General features: G+C 43.7%; 1 protein-coding gene across 1 annotated transcript in view; it reads left to right on the plus strand.

Annotated features, from left to right (window-relative positions):
* The first annotated feature begins 5,062 nt into the window (after nt 1-5,062).
* PRKRIP1 (PRKR interacting protein 1) overlaps nt 5,063-12,735 on the plus strand; it is a 28,935-nt gene continuing 21,262 nt past the window's right edge. Inside the window, exons 1-3 of the mRNA XM_012759090.3 lie at nt 5,063-5,236; nt 5,939-6,017; nt 10,467-10,567. Coding sequence (XP_012614544.1) covers nt 5,111-5,236; nt 5,939-6,017; nt 10,467-10,567 — 306 coding nt within the window. The 5' untranslated portion in view covers nt 5,063-5,110. The remainder of the gene's footprint in view (nt 5,237-5,938; nt 6,018-10,466; nt 10,568-12,735) is intronic.

Genomic DNA, 12,735 nt, shown 5'->3' on the forward strand with positions numbered 1-12,735 from the left:
GCAGCCTCAGCAAGAGCAACTGGGACTCTGCTCCATGGGTGTGTGGGGCCCAGAGGTTGAAGTGTGGCGCCTTCATCCACATTGGCCTCTGGGCTTTGGAAAGCTTATTGCCCCACCCCTTGGCCCCACGCTGGGCAGGGCAGATTCAGGGCCTGAGCTGTCCTGGGTGGACACAGTGGGCTAAAGGCTTGGCTGCTCCCCAAAGCCACCCAGACAATGGAAGTTTGGCTTCCTGGCAACCTGGCAAGTTAACCGTTCTTTATTAGGTCAAGTTTATTGAGGTACAATTTTCATACAATTAAATTCACCCTTTCAAATTATATGGTTTAATGAGTTTGACAAACATATATGGTCACATAACCACCACCACCATTCAGATCTAGAACATTCCTGTCACCTAAGTAAGTTCCCTTGGGCCCTTCGAAGTCAATCCCCACCTCCTACCCTTGGCCCCTGGCAACTGCTGAACTGTTTTCTGTCCCTATCATTTTGGCTTTTCCAGAATGTCAAGTAAGTGGCATCATTCAGGTTGTAGCCTTTTATTTTTTATTTTTATTTTGAGACAAGGCCTTGCTCTGTTGCCCAGGCTAGAGCACATTGGCATCATCATAGCTCACTGAAACCTCATCACCTCCTGGGCTCAAGTGATCCTTCTGGCTCAGCCTCCCAAGTAGCTGGAATTATAGGTGCACATCACTACACCTGGCAAATTTTTTAAAACATTTTTGTAGAGGCCGGGCGCGGTGGCTCACGCCTGTAATCCTAGCACTCTGGGAGGCCGAGGTGGGCGGATTGCTCGAGGTCAGGAGTTCGAAACCAGCCTGAGCAAGAGCGAGACCCCGTCTCTACTATAAATACAAAGAAATTAATTGGCCAACTAATATATATAGAAAAAATTAGCCGGGCATGGTGGCACATGCCTGTAGTCCCAGCTACTCAGGAGGCTGAGGCAGAAGGATCGCTGGAGCCCAGGAGTTCAAGGTTGCTGTGAGCTAGGCTGACACCACGGCACTCACTCTAGCCTGGACAACAAAGCGAGACTCTGTCTCAAAAAAAGAAAAAATTTTTTTTGTAGAGATGGGGGTCTTGCTTTTTTGCCCAGGCTGGCCCCAAACTACTGGCCTCAAGTGATCCTGCTGCCTCAGCCTCCCAAGGTGCTGGGATTACAGATGTAAACCACTGCGCCTGGCTAGGTTGTATGTAGCCTTTTAGATCTAACTTCACTCAAAAGCTTTTGAGATTCATCCATGTTGTCACAAATATCAACAGTTTCTTCCTTTCACTGCATGGACAGAACACTAGTTGATGGCCATATGAGTTTTTTCCAGTGTTTGGCAATTATGAATAAAGCTGCTTTATGTATTCATGCACAGGTCTTTCAGTGGACAGGTATTTTCACTTCTCTCGGGTACATGCCTAGGAGTGAGATTGCTGGATTGCATGGTAAATGTATGCTCTTCTTTATAAGAAAGTGACAAACTCTTCCAAAGTGGGTGTATTTCATCTTTGTTTTTATCCCTTTGGTGGATCTATTCTCTTGTCATCACTATTTAGTGAGAAACTCAGATTATGGGATATTTGTGAAAAGCTATTTCAGTACCTTATCAACTGCCACTCAAAGGATTGAGGTAGAAGTGTCCGCTCCTCTAGGGTGACCAACTGTCCTGGCTTGCCTGAGACTCTCCTAGTTTTAGCACTGAAAGTCTCATGTCCTGGGAAACCCCTCAGTCCTGAGACCAAACTGGAATAGGTGGTGACCTTACTCTTGAGTGTCAGATGCTGTGCTGTGTACATCCACACGTCATTTTATCCACAGGACAGTGTCAAAGGTAGGTTTGCTTGTGCTCATTTTGTGCATAAGCAAACAGCCTTAGAGAGGTTAAGTTGCTTGGCCAAGCCCAGGGTGGGTGAAGCCAAACTTTGGCACCAGGCCTGCCAGTCTCCAAAGCTCTGGTGTCTTCTGGAGGGTAGACCTTGCTCCCTGGGTGCCTAGTTCTGGGTCTCAGGGAAGGTGGATTTAAGGCACCCAGTGGCTGGTGGGGCTTTGCTGCCCTCTGGTGGCAGATAGGGTGGCACTCTGGGTCAGAATCCCCTTTCATGGGGCATCCAGTGGTTGGGAGAGGCACGCTTCATCTCAGGGAGGAGGACCTCAAGTCTGGCCTTAGCCCTGGGAGGTACCACAGGAACAGCCTCCACTAGGGTCCACTGGGGGCCTTGTCCCATTCGCTCATGAGTCACACAATCAGTCAGGCCCTCATGAACTCTTGGCCAGACCACTGGGTTTCAGCCTGTGTGTCCCTGAGCCAGTCACTTTCTCCTCTAGGCCTCAGTTCCTTTTCTTAAAATCGGGATGATAAACATGTCAACAACTTAGACCAGACTTAAACATACCAGCTCCTTCACACTCAGATGCCTTAACTCTTCCCCACCTTTGTGCATCCATTCACTTCATTCATTACTTAATCTCCATCCAGAGCTATCTGCCATACACCAGCTCTGTGCCAGACCCTGAGCTGGGGGTGCCAGGGAGACCCCTGCCAACCGGACAGACTCTGCCCTGCATTCCTGGCTCTGTAACTCTCTGCTGTTCCACTGACTTGTGTGTTCGTTCACTCATTGAGTGTCCATTTATTTACTCAGTGTTCATTCATTCTTTCTTACACTCAGTTAACTTCCTTATTCATTTATTCATCCATCACTTGGTCATCTCATTGACATATTCATTCACTCTTCATTTATTCTTTTATTTCTCTGTTTGTAAGCATTCTGGAAGCACCCAATGTATGTCAGGCCAGGGTTATGTGCTGGGATTCTGGTCCAACCCTCCCCCAAGGCCTGTGAGGAGGCAGATGGTGAGGGTGCTCTGGTAACCACCACACCAGCCGCTGGGACCCAGAGCAGGGGCAGCACCAAGAAGGGAGCAACTTATTGTCTAGAGGTGGGAGGTGGTGATGGTAAATCAGAGAAGGCTTCATGGAGGAGGCAGCATTTAAGCCAAGTTAAGAAAGCTGTGTGCTTAGATGCTGAGAATCCGGGAAAAAAACTAAAAAAAAAAAAAAGTTGTGTGGGAGTTCTCTAGGGAGGAAAAGACACTCCAGGTACATTCTTTGTTTTGTAGAGTGCTTGGATAAAGGTGAAGTACCAGCCTGCTAGGTTGTGTGATATAGGGTGCGTTTGTGTGCATGCTCCCACCCAGGCCAAGCCCTCCCCAGGTTTCGATGGCAGACCTGGGCCACTCAAGAACTTCTCCTAATTACTCACCCTTGGGCCCTAGAAAACCACCTACTATTAGGCAGCCAGGAGTAGCCTTTAGAGAACTAACAGTGCCCTTGGGTACCATCCACTTGTCTACCTGTTCATCCCCCTGGGGACTCAGTGGGAGTGCTGTCCAGGGCTGAGCAAGCAGCAGCGGCATCTGAGGTGCCTACCCCCCAAGATCCCATGTTCACCCAGCAAATGTCTACTGAATCCCTTGCTGTGGGCCAGGCCTTGCCCCAGGCACTGGGATACAGCAGTGAACAAGACATCTAGGGGATGGCAAATGACAAACAAGAAAACCAGACTTCCAGGAACACACCCTTATTTGAGCAAATTGGGTTTATTGCTTGTTGCTAAAAGGAAGAGTACACTTACCTCAGTTAGAGGGTGCTGGAAAGGGCTCATTATAGGATTTGGGCTTTTGTTAGGCGATTTGAGGGAGGATTCAAGTAAGTGCTCTTTTGCTCTGGATTAGACGCTGTCAGGAAGTGAGGACAATTCTATAATTAGACATCTTAACAAATATTTGTATTAGGGTTCTCCAGAAAAACAGAACCAACAGGATGTATTTAAAAAGGACTTGGCTTGTGCAATTATAGAAGCTGACAAGTCCCAAGATCTGCAGGGTAATTTGGGAAAGTGGAGAGCCAATGGTGTAACTCCAGTTCAAGTCGGAAGTTCTGGGAACCAGGAGAGCCAGTGCCGCAATCTGAAGGCTTGCAGGGTCGAGACCTATGAAGAGCAGATGTTTCAGTTCCACCACTAGGATAGTTCTGAAGCCATAAGACAGTAAGAATTCTCTCTTGGAGGAGGGTCAGCTTTTTTGTTCTGAATTATTCAGGCCTTCAACTGATTGCACAAGGACCATTGATGTGGCGGACCATTGATGTGGCCAGGAATCTACTTAGTTGACCAATTTAAATGTTAATCTCATCCGGAAACACCCTCCCAGATACACCCCGAATAGTGTTTGACCAAGTATTTGCGCACTCCATGGCCCAGCAAATTGACACATAAAATTAACCTCCACAATATTTAACGTGAGAGAAATGAGTGGAGTCTAACGCTATAAAGAAGCAGCATTCATATTAGCCAGAATAGCGAGATGATTTTTTTTCTAGTACGAACAATTTGTTTTCATATGAATTATGAGTTTAAACATGATCGCAGAGATCTATGTCTTGCTCCACCATGGTCACAGAATGGCCTTAAGTGATGTTGGTGTCCTGATAAATTATTTACGTTCAGCAGAATACCAAGGCCTAGCTGTGAAAGAGCGGCTTTTCTCTTTCTCCTAAGAAAGGCTCATTCTCTCGGCAGAGGTGTGTTTGCTGGGGGCCAGGTACGTATCCAGGGAGGGCGGAAAAAGGAGATAGGCCCCAGTCTGCGGGGAGCTCATTGACATGTTTGGGTTAATATAAACAGGAGATTGTCTGAAACGGAGTAGGGCACCAGACCCAAGGAATCGCCAAGACAAAGCCCAGAGGCTAGGAGAGCCGAGCAGGAGGAGGTGCTGACAGCCTCATGCAGTGGCGCGATGTCGCCCACAGGGACTGGAGAGGTCGGCAGCGGCCGGCCATCTCAGGCACCGAGGGCCACCACTCTACAGGGGAAGAGAGCTTTGAGGTGCACTGATTTGTTCAGAAACAGGAAATGAAGCCAAACAGCTTTTATCAAAACAACCCAAGCCTGCCGGGGACTCATGAATATTCAGCAGGCTGCTTCCGGCGTGTAAGTCTGCCCTAGCCCCTCCTCCCTGCTCGATGACTGCGCGTGCGTCACCGGCGCGCGGCTCTGTCGTCACACATGCGCGCCGCCACTGTGGCTCGCAGGGGAAAGTAGGAAAGCTGTAATGGCGAGCTCAGCAGCCTCCTCGGTGCGACCTCCGAGGCCGAAGAAAGAGCCTCAGGCGCTTGTCATCCCCAAGAATGCGGCAGAGGAGCAGAGGCTCAAGCTGGAGCGGCTCATGAAGAGCCCGGTGAGACAAGGCCTGGGATCCACAGCCCATCCAAGGCCCACCACCTTCCTGCCTCCAAACTCAGAAACTCAGTATTCGGCTCCCCAAAGCAGTTCTTGGGAAGGAGTAGGTTGCTCTGGAGATAGTGAGCTTCCTGTCTGTCTTGTGTTAGAGCCCAGCCTGGATGAAGGCGCTATGGAGTGGCTTCCTGTGCTCTGTGACCCTTTCTAGTTTAACTTTCTGTAAACTAAAGCGTTAGGCTAAAAAGATAGAATGTGTGAGTTAACAAAAGAGTTTATTTCTTCCAAACAGCACTGACTATGGGAGAGACTGGCCGAGACACTTGGAGCAAGTCACTCCTTCCCCCTCCCTTCCGGGCCTCTGTCCCCTCAATCATAAAAACAGTTTGGTGAGAGGGTCTCTTATACCTTTCACTGGAAAGGAAAGCTTGACTTTTCTCCTTTAGTGTTAAAGTTGGAGATTTCTAGCCATGAACGGTGGCTTAGGTTTCTGAGTTCTGCTGTGGGAAGGTGTGGGCTGTTATATCCCAGAGCGTACAGGATGAAGTAAAGGCAAGACAGAGGAAAGAAGATAAAATCAGCTCTGGGTCCAAGGAGCAGAGCAGCCCTCCTTAACTAATCGAATAAAAATCTTTGGTCGTAAGAGGTGTAACTTTGTCAACAAGTTTATACTTACAAATGCTTTCATGTTTAAATGTTTCAGGACAAAGCAGTTCCAATTCCAGAAAAAATGAGTGAATGGGCACCTCGACCGCCCCCAGAATTTGTCCGAGATGTAATGGGTAATGTCATTTGTGTGTGTGTGTGAATATAATTTTTAAAGGTGGATATAAAAACCCTGAAGTTAGTATTTGTTAATTAGATCTCTGATAGGAAAAAAAATGTTCACTGCTCCAATAGTTTGCTTTTACACTGAAGGGGTATAGTTGCTTATGGTTTGGCACTAGAGAATTTTCTTCTGCATTATTCTTAATGCACTATATTTTTTTCTAAATGGAAATAGTTCTATTATTTTTTTGAATTACAAATTAGCATATACTACAGGCATACCTCAGAGATGTATGTGTTGGGTTCCCAACCACCCCAATAAAGTGAGTCACACAAATTTTTTGGTTTTCCAGTGCATATAAAAGTTATGTTTACACTATACTGAAGTCTGTTAAGTATGCAGTAGCATTATGCTTGAAAAACAGTATGTGTACCGTAATTTAAAAATACTTTATTGCTAAAAAATGCTAATGATCACCTAAACCTTAAGCAAGTCGTGATGTTTTTGCTGGTAGAGGGCCTTGCCTGAGTTTTGATGGCTGCTGACTGATCAGGGTGGTGATTACTGAAGGTTAGGGTGGCTGTGGCAATTTCTTACAATAAGACAACAGTGAAGTTTGATGTATCAATTGACTCTTCCTTTCACAAAAAATTTCCCTGTAGTATGTGATGCTGTTTGATAGCATTTTACCCACAGAAGAAATTTCAGATCTGGAGTCAGTCCTCTCACACTTTGCCACTGCTTTATCAACTAAGTTTATGGGATATTCTAAATCCTTTGTTGTTGTTTCAATAATGTTCATGGCATCTTTACCAGGAGTAGATTTCCTCTCAAGAAACCAATTTCTTTGCTCATCTATAAGAAGCAGGTCTTCATGTGTTCAAGTGTGGTCATGAGATTGTGGTAATTCAGTCACATCTTCAGATTCTGCTTCTAATTCTAGTTCTCTCGCTATTTCCACCACATCTGTGATTCTTTTCTCCACTGAAGTCTTGAATCTCTCACAGTCATCCATGAGGTTGGAATCAACTTCTTACAAACTCCTGTTAATACAGATATTTTGACCTCCTCCCATGAATCACAAATGTTGTTAATGGCATCTAGAATGGTGGGTCCTTTTTAGATGGTTTTCCATTTCCATTCCATTAGAGGAATTATTGTCTATGGCAGCTATTACAAAATCTATTTATTTAAAAAAACTTATTTTGTAGATATGGGGTCCCCCTATGTTGCCCAGGTTGGTCTTGTACTCAAGTGATCCTCCTGCCTCACTTCCCAAAGCACTGGGATTATAGGGTTAAGCCACCATAAGAAATAGACCCGAGACCGGGCGCGGCGGCTCACACCCGTAATCCTAGCACTCTGGGAGGCCAAAGCGGGCGGATTGCTCCAGGTCAGGAGTTTGAACCAGCCTGAGCAAGAGTGAGACCCCGTCTCTACTATAAATAGAAAGAAATTAATTGGCCAACTAATATATATAGAAAAATTAGCTGGGCATGGTAGTGCATGCCTGTAGTCCCAGCTACTCAAGGAGGCTGAGGCAACAGGATCGCTTGAGCCCAGAAGTTTGAGGTTGCTGTGAGCTAGGCTGACGCCACGGCACTCACTCTAGCCTGGGCAACAAAGTGAGACTCTCTCAAAAAAAAAAAAAAGAAATAGACCCAAAATCTATTTCTTAAAGTGTAAGACTTAAAAGTCAAAACTACTTCTTGATCCACGGGCTGCAGAATAGATGTTATGTTCACAGGCATGAAAACAACATGCCTGTGCATTTATCTCCTTGTACATCTCCATCAGTGCTCTGGAGTGACCAAGTGGCATTGTCAATGAGCAGTAATATTTTGAAAGGAATATTTTTCTGAGCAGTAGGTCTCAATGGTGGGCTTAAAATATTCAGTAAACCAAACAGATGTGCTGTCGTCCAGGCTTTGTTCTATTTATAGAGCACAGGCAGAGTAAATTTAGCATAATTCTTAAGGACTCTAGGATTTTCTGAATGGTAAATGACCATTGCCTTCAAATTAAAGTCTTCAGCTGCATTAGCCCTTAACAAAGGAGTCAGTCTGTCCTTTGAAGCCAGGCATTGATCTCTCTCTAGCTATGAAAGTCTTAGATGGCATCTTCCAATATAAGGCTATTTCATTTTACATTGAAAATCTGTTGTTTAGTTTACCCACCTTCATTAATGATCTTAAGTAGATCTTCTGGATAACTTGCTGCAGCTTCTATTTCACACTTACTGCTTCACTTTGCTTTTTTTTTTTTTTTTGAGGCAGGACCTCACTCTGTTGCCCAGGCTGGAGCGCAGTGTTGCAATCATAGGTCAACCTTAAACTCTTACGCTCAAGTGATCCTTGCAGCTCAGCTTCCTGAGTAGCTAGGGCTACAGGTGTGCGCCACATACCCGGCTAGTTTTTTTGTTTGTTTTTTATAGAGATAGGGTCTTGATGTTTCCCAGGCTAGTCTCGAACTCCTCCTGGCCTCAAGCAATCCTCCTGCCTCAGCCTACCAAAATGCTGGAGTTACAAACTCAAGCCACCATATCTGACCCACTTTTTCTTAAATGAGCAGCTTTGACTATAAAGAGGTTTGGAAGGCTATATCAGAATGTTACAAGTGGAACGATGGAGTGACAGGTGGTTATAACTTTTTATACCTCTATTTATTATTTTTTATTTACAGTTACAGGCATACCTCATTTTATTGCATTGTGTTTTACAAACTGAAGGTCAGTGGCAACCCTGAATTGAGGAAGTCTATTGGTGCCATTTTTCCAACAGCATGTGTTCACTTCATGTCTCTGTGTCACATTTTGGTAATTCTCTCACAATATTTTTAACTTTTTCATTATTATATCTGTTATGGTGATCTGTGATCAGTGATCTTTGATGTTACTATTGTAACTGTTTAGGGGTGCCGTGAACTGCATACATATAAGACTGAATCAATAAATGTTATACATGTTCTGACTGCACCACCAACCACTGTTCTCTTATCTGTCTCTTTCCTCTTAGGCCTCTGTATTCCCTGAGACACAACAATATTGAAATTAGGCCAATTAACAACCCTACAAAGGCCTCTAAGAATTCAAGTGAAAGGAATAATCACAAGTCTCTCACTTTAAATTGAAAGCTAGAAATGATTAAGCTTAATGAGGAAGGCATATGAAAAGCAACAGGCCAAAACCTAGGCCTCTTGAACTAACAGTTACCCAAGTTGTGAATGCAAAGGAAGAGTTCTTGAAGGAGATCAAAAGTGATACTCCAGTAAACATACAAATGATAAGAAAATGAAACACCCTTATTGCTGATGTGGAGAAAGTTTTAGCGATCTGGATAGAAGATCAAACCAGCCACAATATTTCTTTAAGCCAAATCTTAATCCAAAGCAAGGCCCTCTTTTCAGTTCTATAAAGGCTGAGAGAGGTGAGAAAGCCATAGGAGAGAAGTTTGTAGCTAGCAACATTGTGAGCAACATAGTGAGACCCTGCCTCTACAAAAAATTTTAAAAATTAGCCAGGCATGGGGGCACGCACGTGTAGTCCTAGCTACTCTGAAGGCTGAGGCAGGAGGATTGCTTAAGCCCAGGAGTTCTAGGTTACAGTGAGCTGTGATTGCACCCCTGCACTCCAGCCTGGGTGACAGAGTGAAACCCTGTCTCAAAAAAAAGAAAATGCTTGTCTTGGTTCTTTTAGTGTTGCTATAAAGGAGTACCTGAGGCTGGGTAATTTATGAAGAAAAGAGGCTTATTTGGCTTACAGTTCTACAAGCTATACCAGAAGCATGTGCCTGCATCTGTGAGGGCCTTAAACTGCTTCCATTTGTTGCAGAAGGGGAAGGGAAACTGGCATGTGTAGAGATCACATGGTGAGAAAGAAAGCAAGAGAGAGGGAAGGGAGGTACCAGGCTTTTTTTTTTTTTTAACAACCAGCTCTCATGGGAACTAACAAAGCAAGAACTCACTCATTTGGAGGACAGTTCTAAGCCATTCATGAGGGATCCACCCCCATGACCCAAACACCTCCCATTTGTCCCCACCTCCAACACTGGGGATCAAATTTAACATGAAGTTGGGGGGCCAAACATCCCCACTAAAGCAACACTTTTACAAAAATGTGATTTTCTAATTATACTATTTTGTAGCTCACTTCATTTAATATAACATGAGTATGGTTTCGACTTACTAGAAATCCAGCATGTCAAATGTGAAATCATGGAAAGGGAGGAGGTCACTGAACCATGGTCTGCTCCTCCTCTTATACTACATTAAAGTGGGATTTTTAGTGACTTCACATTCAGCATTGCTGCAACAAATAATGATGCCTGCAATAAGCTGGGCCCTAAGGTGCGGTGGGGAGAAAGGCCTGGTCTCTTCCATTACTTCCAGTTTCTTCCTTTCATTTAAGGGTAGCCTGTGTTGGTGACTGGATTTCATCTAGAACTCTGGACTGTTCTGGCTGTAGGTTCAAGTGCTGGGGCTGGCAGTGGAGAGTTCCATGTGTACAGGCATCTGCGCCGGAGAGAATACCAGCGCCAGGACTACATGGATGCCATGGCTGAGAAGGTCAGTGAGCCAGGAGGCTGGCTGAGCCCTCTTTGGACAATGTGCATTTTTAGCCTTTAGAGAAAAGTGTTTGAGGAAGAGTAGATATGCTGATTGGGACTTGTGTGAGGTCTGCCCTTACAGCTGGCATGGAAAGCAGGGTCCAGATGACCCAGGTCAGCGTCAGCCCAGCAGGATGCTCACGCTAGGAGAGGGACGAGGGTGGGAGTCTTCCTTGTGTATGACAGGGCATGGCAGCATCCCCTCTCCCTGCTAGGCCATTTGCTATGTCAGAAAACAGCAAGCAGGGTCTCCCACTCCCTCAGTTATTTCTCTGTTGCTCTCTTTTTGGCTAAATGCCTAAATGCAGATAGCTGTGTGTTTGGTGTGAATAGTAGTGTGCTTTCAATGTGTCTTCTCCTTTGAGGATTTGGGTTTTCTAACTTTGGGGCTGGTATTTTTCATGATAGATGTCAAATAATAAATTATTTTAAGAGCTCGAGAATTGCTTAAGAAATTGTGCTTTAAGAGCTGTTAAGCTTTCTATTATTTGGCTGAAGGGGCCAGAAACATCTCTCCTGATATTCTCTAAAAGTGCCTTTGGGGCATTTTACTCCTTTTATTTTTGTAATTGAATTTTGGAGCTATTTAATCCCCACCAAAAATCTTACATGATTTTTGGCTGGAATTGAGTTGAATCTGTAATTTACCTTGAATGAGAATGGATGCTAAAATGTTTACTCATCTCATCTAGAATCTTTGTATCTTTTTTTCATTGGTGTAAATCTTTTTGTATCTTTCAATGATTTGTAGAGATTTTGACTCTCTCTCCCCACATTTGTTCAAAGGTATTCTAAGTTTTTTGACTACAGTGGTGCTGGGTGACCCATTATATTTTTTAACTATTAGAATCAGAAGAAAATATACCGACTTTTGTATGGTGCTCCTATATTTGCCCATCTTACTATTAATAAAAATCAAATGTTATTTGGCTAATTCCTTTTGATTTCCCAAATATACATCTGATTTCTCCCAGCACTACATGAGAAATCGCTCCTTGTTATTAATCTAGAACGTGCCCCCAAAAAGTCCTTTTCCTCACTATAGTCATGATGCTTTTTATTTCAAAGAGCACATTTGTACATACAAGAGAGATTCAGATACTTCAAAATGATAGTTATTTGTCTGCATTTTATGAGAGAGGAAGCCACTTAGCCCAATAGCATTTGCCATTCCAATAATTTGGTAAAAAAGAAAATCAGACTCTAGAGAATTTCTACCTATATAAAGAAACAAAAGGCTTTTAAAAATTAAACATTCATAAAATAGAGTACTACGTAGTAATAAAAAGGCACAAACTACTGATACATGCAACAACTGGGATGATTCTTTAAAACAAGCTGAGTGAAAGAAGTCTGGCACAAAAGAGACCATATTGTGTGATTGAAGTTCTAGAACAGGAAAAACCTAGTCAGTGTGAGAAAAAGTCAGAACATTGGTTGTCTCTAGGGGGTAAGATCAGGGGTTGACTGGGAAGAGGCATGAGGGGACTTTCTGGGATGATCAGACTGTACACTCAAGATCTGGGCTTTTGTTCTGTGTATTACCTTAAAAGGAAAAAGAAAAGAACCGTCAACAAATATTAAGTTCTATTTAATGATGTGCATGCTTAATTGTTTAAGAATGGAATGTCCTGATGTCTTCAGCTACTTTGGAATGCACCAAAAAAATAAGATTGATTGATGGATAAATAGAGGCATACATAGATAGGCATGTGATAAAGAAAGTATAGCAAATGATAATTGTTGAATCAAGGTAGTGGGTATAGGTATCACATAATTTTTTTTAACTTTTCTGTGTTTGACATTCTCAAAATAAGACATTAGAGAAAATATTAAACCAAGAGACAGCCAAGATACAAAAGAAAATATGTAAGAATTTGTTGGAATAGCCAAAGCTGAGTTTGAAAAAATCCTTCTGGTTTTGGAACAGAATGGGGTCATTGCTGTGCTAGTTTTCACTTAATATTTGCTTGTCCTGCAACCTTTTTTGGCCCCTAGATGGTGGTGGTTCTTCTCTAGCTACTACAATCTTCTGGTGGTGACATTCTCAATCTTAGTGGGAAGTTTCAGGTGTCTTGTCACACAGCTGTGGGTTTGCCACTGTCAGAAATAATGATCTGTATATAG

This window comes from Microcebus murinus, chromosome 19, assembly GCF_040939455.1.
Source record: "Microcebus murinus isolate Inina chromosome 19, M.murinus_Inina_mat1.0, whole genome shotgun sequence".
Classification (NCBI taxonomy): domain Eukaryota; kingdom Metazoa; phylum Chordata; class Mammalia; order Primates; family Cheirogaleidae; genus Microcebus; species Microcebus murinus.